Source organism: Morone saxatilis, unplaced genomic scaffold (genome assembly GCF_004916995.1).
Source record: "Morone saxatilis isolate NCDOM2014 unplaced genomic scaffold, NCSU_SB_2.0 Contig14, whole genome shotgun sequence".
Classification (NCBI taxonomy): domain Eukaryota; kingdom Metazoa; phylum Chordata; class Actinopteri; family Moronidae; genus Morone; species Morone saxatilis.
This window is the reverse complement of record NW_023339696.1, coordinates 12,407,881-12,415,507: the sequence shown is the minus strand read 5'-3', so window position 1 is coordinate 12,415,507 and position 7,627 is coordinate 12,407,881. Positions and strand designations below refer to the sequence as shown.

The following is a 7,627-nucleotide window of genomic DNA, read 5'->3' as shown; positions in this document are numbered from 1 at the left end:
ACACACACACACACACACACACGCGCACACACACACACACAGATCTTGTTGGCTCTGTTCCAGGGCTTGTTCCTGACACTGGCCTCTCTATCCATACCCAGCGTGAGTCAACAGAAACAGCACTGCAGGAAGAAATGCACTGTCACACAGCCAACACGCACACACAAATGAACTCACTGGCACAAATCAGCAATATTCAACCGAAAATATCCAAATATGTAAGAACTGGATTTCTAATCCTATAACAAACACAATTACTTTAATTTTAGTCTATAATAATTCTATAATTTCATGTTTTGGCAAGTAAGAAGACTTGTTTGCACAGCCTACTTTTAGGCATTGGTTATTATCAGTCCAGCAGCACAGTGACAAAGTACTATTTTTAATAGTATTAATAGGCTTTACAGCTTTTTTTTTTTGTTAAATTCTAGCTTTGTCTTAGTTTGTTTTTTATTGAATCATTTACCTTATTTTAACTTTCAGTTCCATGGCAATAATAAGTCCTGTGACTCACAGCCTAACACAAATAGCACTTGACTAGTTTCTTTTGATTACATGGAACTCTACAAAATAGCAGACCACATTAGAGACAACTGATAAATCACTTCCTCTGCAAGGAACTGTACAAGAAAAGCATTTCCATTGAAAATGAAGTACCTCAGTCACATGCTGGTATGGAATGAGCTAAAGTGCAATGCGATAAAAAGCAAAGCACAACGAGAACTCTTGAGAGAGAATTACATCTCAGATGCCAATTTCCTCTAGAAAATGGATCTGAAATTAAGAAACACAGGCTGTTTGTCTGTTGGTCCACTTGCTTCGGTTCCTTGCTTCTTTGTACTGTACAGCAATAAAGTCGACATGGTGCAAGTCACAGACAGCAGTGAACTCCTGGTTGAGCGATGGTTTCATCAATTATTCATGAGTCAGAAAGTTTTGTTCCCCGGGTGAAAGGGAGGAGGGGGGTCAGACTGTCCACAACAACATAACGCAGCAGAGGAGAAGAAGAGAAGTCATTCACTGTTCCAACAGGGTAACTAAGATTTGCAAACACTTGGGAGAGCAGAAGAAGTTTTGGACCAGAGAATCTGTATGTCTTCAGGTCTTCTACAGATCACCGCTAGTTTCTCCTGGCCAACAATCTAGGAGCAATATTATATAGAATACTTGTACACAAAAGAGGCCATTCTTCCTCTGTGGCACAGACACATAACCACATGCTCCTAAACCTCTGCACAGCACAACACAAGAGGCCATTGACGGAGAGGGGGGGAGACAGAAAGACACAAAGAGCAAGAGTTTGACAGTCATGAGACTCCGATAATAATGCTTTATCTTGTCTACCTTAAAGTGAGATTTGCCTTTTTCTTTCTGTTTGAGGTGTATTTAAGCTTTTTTAAACACAGTAAAGGCACTTCTTAAAACTACCTAATGGTGTTTTAACTGCAATTGCAACCCAGTGAGAACTGTGTTTTTGTGTTTCCTCATCGTGGGGACTTTAGCTTGTGTAATTTTTGCGGGAACTTTCACACACTGGCTATAGAAATGACATCACTCTACTACAAATGTGAAGAAAAAGTCCCGCCCATAACTTCCACGGGGGAGTAACCCAGTAACGTTTTTTAAATGTTCTATCAAAAATGGCCACAAACCATAACATATATCAGGTTAAACTGACTTTAGGCTGCACAAGTTCCTGTTTGACCATTATTTTTCATGAGCAGAACATGTACATTTATGACTATACTGACAGCTTAGACTGTGCTAAAGCCTAGTGCAGCAAAACAGTCAGTTTTTTAAGTTGTGCCCTGCATGTGTATGATGGGAAAATAACATTTTAATAAGGTGCAGGCTGAAAAAACAGTGGATCCATCTACAGTTGGTTGACTACTCCAACTCCTGATTGCACAATGCATAAGTGGGGGATAGTGTTTAAATAGATGCCGAATGTCAATACAGTAAAAGTTGTAAGTTGTTATTGTTGACAAATACTGTACATAAAACACTTAAAAAAATCATAATATCTCATTAAAATTACTGTTATGAACCATTTGTTCAATGTTTATATACGGCTTATAAAAACTAAATAGGAGGGGTTAAAGTGAAGTCCTGCCAAATGTTCAGAATATTTATTAAATAGTGAATCCGTACTTTTACTTAAGTGGGATTTTGAATGCAGAACGTTTACTTGTAATGGAGTATTGTCAAACATTGTTGTATTGTTAAAGGATCGGTACATCTTCCATCACTGTATATAATAAATAAGATTCTTGAGTCTTATGGGATTATAAAAAGGCCAAATCTTAGCATTTCCAGTCATTGCCAGTCAGTCTGGCAAGTCTGGATAATAATCCATTATTGATTAGATGAGTCTGATTAGCGGTCAGGTCGGAGCCATTTTCTCTCTCTTAATGAGGCTCCACTGGGCCATTAGCCAAGAGACATTTGTCATTTGTGACACACACAGGCACGTGATTCAGCACAAAAGACAGATATAGTGGTCATGTAATGCCTGTTTAGTAAAGAACTGAGTTTAGCCCAATGACAAAATGATTTCACACAGTCAGCCATGACAAAAAGGGTGAGACATATTGTAGTCAGGCAGAAACAGTGAAGGGTGTAGACAAGAAAAAGAAAGAAAACGGAGGACACATGAGGAGCATAAGGAAGACAGCAAAGGGCAACTTTGTTCCCTTGATGACTAGCTGTCATCGTCTCTGCGACATAAGACATGCTGACACTACCTAACAAACAGTCAGGCAATCTGACTGGCTAATTGGCCTGGGCTATGTAAATGAGCAGCGGGTAATGGTGCCTACTGGGCCGTGAGTTGTTTATTATTACACCCTTTGACAGTAATGCCATTAGCAGCCCAAATAAAAAGACACACTGAAACAACACACTTTTTTTCATAAGATCATCATCCACTAGTGAAAGAAGAGGAGTTTGTGCTACATCCCCACACATAATACTGTTTTGTTCTTTCATGGATGCAGATCAACAGATCAAGAACAACTGTACTCCCTAACCCTAAGACTGCATCATGTGGTATTAAAAAAGGATGTTGATTGAATTGCAAGTGAGCAAGACACACACACAGAAATGTAAAAAAGAAAAAGCATTTCAGGTTTTCAGAGTAGTTGCTGTAACTGCTTTTATTTCTCAAAATATCTAAAATTTCCTTTCAGTGGAGGCAGCAAAGTGAGGTGTGAGATCAGCTCTCCTTTCCCGTCATCAGTCACTCTTTATCTTGGATTTCATCAGCTGTTTCACTCAAGAATGTTAGTAATGATAAATGGATGATGACTCTTTCCCTGCTGAGTATTCATTCAATGCTGAATAGGTGATGCTGTGTGAGACGCAGACAATTACTTGTTTTCCTGAGTAAGCGAGAAGTACATCGTGTTTGTGCACCGGACTGCAGAGATTTCATTCTTACCTGCCGAGTAGGGCTCCTGCCTCTCCACACACACAAACTCCTTCCTCTCGTACTTGGCTCGGATCCATTGATCCCGCAGGAGCCTGCAGAACAGTTGGTGTGTATGTTTACTTCATGCTTGAGCTGATTTGTTGGAAATGTCTCATTAACTTACAAGGATGTCAAGCTTCTGAGCTACATTTCAAGCAAAGAAATATAGCTTGGCTCATCTTTTTGTAATTATCACTCGTGTCTCCCTTTTTCCTCCATCTATCACGATATTGATTATATGGCTCGTGCTCTTCTTTCATCTATTCTTTCCATCTGTATTAAATTAATTTCTCTGGACTCTTTGTTTCCTTGATAATTATCCTTAACATCCAAAAAGCATTATACATAAGCAACACCTTGCATCTGTATGTGTATCTTTAGCATGCGAGACACCTCATCATTTCCCCATGCTTAACCAGCTGTGTCGCTTTCAACAAATCAGCATCACAGTATTTAATGTAATGGCTTTGTACAGCTCTTCCCCCGGGTGCTCAAAGCCCTTCACACTTATTGGATCTACCTTTTTCTTTCCTCTCTAATCAATCCACCTCTCCTTTGTTCTGCCTAAAACATATCACACAAACACAACGCAGGTCCGTTCTAAGATAAACTTGACAGCTCAGTGTTTTGTTGTTACGTACTGTTATTTATATCACTGGACAGTTAAGAAGAAACCCTTGTGCTTCCTGTTCTAACTGCAGGAACTTGCCATTCTTATCACTAAGGAGTTTCTGCAAGTCAGCCATGGCTACCAAAACCACTTGTTACCCCTATGTTAATGAATGTATCCATCTGGGGAACAATAGTTGCAGCCTTAAAGATGCTATCAGTAATATTTTACTGTCTTTATGCACAAAATATCCACAGTATATATCAGCAAAGCTTTGTAATGTTGTTGATCGATGACAGACAGACTTAAAATAGTGGCATTAAATCTGTTACGGTATTAAGTAGGTAACACCAGCATTTATTACCAGATACATCATGTAAACTACCTTTTACACAACTTCATAAGCTACAAATATGTGTGATAACCTTCACTTGTATGGCTGTTAAAAATCAGGAAAAAAAAGTGTCCGTCTGTGTTGCAGATATGTACTAATCACTGACCGCAAGTACAGAGGTGGCAGAAACACCAGGATGAGACATTAAGGAGGGAAAAGGAGGACACATCACTTACGTGCAGTCTTTTTGTGTTGGACAGTAGTAGAAGGCAGGAACTATCTGTTCATATTTGGCCTTGCAGACATTGTTACCCAAAGAGTCCATAAACTGCAGATGGGAGGAAGAGAGACATTTGATGTTTGAATGTAATATCACACACACACACACACACACACACAGATATAATGAGGTGCTTGCAGGCTTATGTGACCACAGGGAGACAGTGCTGCTGCCCTGGCTGCTGCTTCTTTTGTGTCTCTGTATTTAACAAGGAGGACACTACTCAGCACACAATAGCACGCTAGGTAGGAAACTACAGATGACACACACAAATCAAGAAGAAATGGGGACAGAGACACAAGCACACAGAGTGGACAGCTGCATGAGACGGTTAGTCTGACTGGACTAGATGTATGAAAACAATTTTAAAAATGTTCACCTCATTCTTGATATTTTCACTTTCAAATTGTGTCTGTTAAAGTCTGAATGTCCCTGGATTCAACACATACACATATACAAACACCCTCACACACATACACAAAGATATTGGTTGTATCGGCCAGCTGCTGGCTCATGCCTTTTAGGCCGTGCTGAATTGAGACAAATGACTCGTCTTATTCTTCCAAGCAGGGATGCAGGGGCGGAGTGGCAGGCAGAGAGTGATGCTCACAGTGGAGCAGGGTGGGCTGGCGGAGGGAGAGGCCAGTGGCTGCAGACGTTACTTCGAGCCAAGTTTCAGACTATCGAAGGCTGATCTTCTCTTACAAAACACAGGGCTTTCCTACTTTGAGGTATGTATAAATAAAACAGAGAGTTCTTACCTCCACCTCAGAAGAGCTCCAGGGATCCAACAGGATAGATTTCACCTTGCTGATCTGAGCAATGTTTCTATGGAGGCCTGAGCAGCTGAGACACACAAACACACCCAGGGTGTAGGATGCCCACTCTGGATCTGCAACACAACATCTCAAGATCTTAAAAAAACTAGACACACTGAACTTTCTTCTAACAGACACTGACAATCAAACCAGTGGTTGACACATTATTACCAACACACAAAACTTTTTACATGAGTTATACATTAAGATTTCTAATCACATATAGTTAATTTGTGCCTGGTGAGAAAGAAAAGAGCAGAAGTAGATACGGATAGAGATCTGACACAAGATTCAAGGCAGGCATGATAGAGGGGTAAGACGAGAGAAGGAGAGAAGGAACACGGAGCGAGATTATGGGGTTGTCAGTCCTTCAAATCCTGGAGGCCTGGATCCTTCTCTCTCGGTCTCTCTGACTAAAATACATTGACAAAGACAATACAAAGTCACTTGTCTTTGCATAAAAAAAAAACTATTTTCCATACAAGAAGCAGGTCACCCAAAGTGCAGTGAGCTCTTCTCCATGACCCAGATTAAACAACTCAGTCCACATCCTCAGTGATCATCAAACCCTCCCCCAGTTTCACAGATGATCAATATTTGGGTCAAGATTATGTCAGTCAAGAGCTAGATCGTATTTAGGTTTGTGTAAGGACAGACTGGGTGTTTCCTTTCCATTTTTCAGCGTGGTGGCAGTAGTGAGTGAGTGAGAGAGAGACAGAGAAGAGACGAGACACGGCACGACTGATGCTCACCTTGAATCATGCCAACAGGATAGTGTTTCATAGATGCTATTTATGCCCAAATTCATAACTCATTCATAGTGGAAATTCTGAGGAATTCATGTACTGTTACTTATGTGTGCAACATGTCACTAACACATAGACCACATTCACACTTTTTTTCATACAATATATGAGTCACTACTACCTCAAAACACCTCTGTGTCCCATAAAACATGCACTGAAATTAAGCACACAAACTGTATCACATTACTTTGTACTTTGTAACATGTCACCCATTTATGTTTCAGCACTCATAACATTTTGACATTTTCTCAAAAAGGTTCAGTTAAAGGTCACTGTTGAAATGTTTCTTTGGAGGGAGATACGTGTGAAAAGAGCATGCAGCATGACAAGCATCAATTTCACAGACTCTCACAATGAATACATGGCTTGTTTTTCCCCTTTTTTTAAATGAGTAATTAGAGACAGGTTAGTTTGTATGACAGTAAGCCGATTCTTTTTAATGCATGTCTTTGAACACAAACAGCACACGCAAGAGTTGCAGCAAATGTGTGAATTGTGTGGCTCCTCTTACACTTAAAAATCTCATTCTCCTAACCATTACTTCTCAATGCAAGGTGAGATCACAGCTGCTGTTGGTGGTTATTTTGTAACTGAGCCAGAGAACAGGGACAGTGTCAAGTAGTTTGTATCAGCAGGCTGCAGCCTTTCAACCGCAGCTATAGAAGAACAAGTGAACGCACGCTGCAAAAAATAGCATGAGAACGAGAGAAAATATTACTTCCTTGTGCATAATCACAAAGCAGCACACATGTAAGACTGTGCATCTGAACATAAGAGACAAGACGCAGATGTGTCGTAAGCCACTCCTATCTTATCTGTATTATGTGGGCCTGTAGCCTGTTGGAGTTTAGACAATCAAACAGTCTAACTTGGCTCGTTTTTTTTTTTTTTCAAGCGAAAGAAAAAAAGCCAAACATTCTCTGGTTTCCACATCTCATTAACATAATTTAAACTAAACTAATAATGTCTTTGTTTGAACAAAACAAGATATGTAAGACGTCACCCTCTGGGCACGGGGGAAGTTGTAGTAGGCATTATTTCACTATTTTAGACATTTATGATTCATCAAAAAATTATTGTCATGGTTAGCTGCAAGTCTGGGAAGTTGTGGTGGACATTTTATTTCACTATTTTAGACATTTATGACTCATCAGAAAAATGATCATCACATTGTTGACTGCAGCTCTAAATATGAGCATCCTTTAAGAAACCTCCAGGGCTGAATGGACTTGAAGAGAGATGATCGAGTAAATGCTCTGATATATTTATCGCAATCCACACCGGAGCTTATATGGTATATATATATATAT

General features: G+C 39.9%; 1 protein-coding gene across 1 annotated transcript in view; it reads right to left on the bottom strand.

Moving 5' to 3' along the window:
* LOC118322836 (arf-GAP with dual PH domain-containing protein 1-like) overlaps window positions 1–7,627 on the bottom strand; it is a 14,883-nt gene that overhangs the window by 5,998 nt on the left and 1,258 nt on the right. The window contains exons 2-4 of the mRNA XM_035654666.1: window positions 5,455–5,585; window positions 4,650–4,741; window positions 3,440–3,522 (exon numbers count right to left, since the gene is read on the bottom strand). Of these exons, the coding sequence (XP_035510559.1) occupies window positions 3,440–3,522; window positions 4,650–4,741; window positions 5,455–5,585 (306 nt within the window). The remainder of the gene's footprint in view (window positions 1–3,439; window positions 3,523–4,649; window positions 4,742–5,454; window positions 5,586–7,627) is intronic.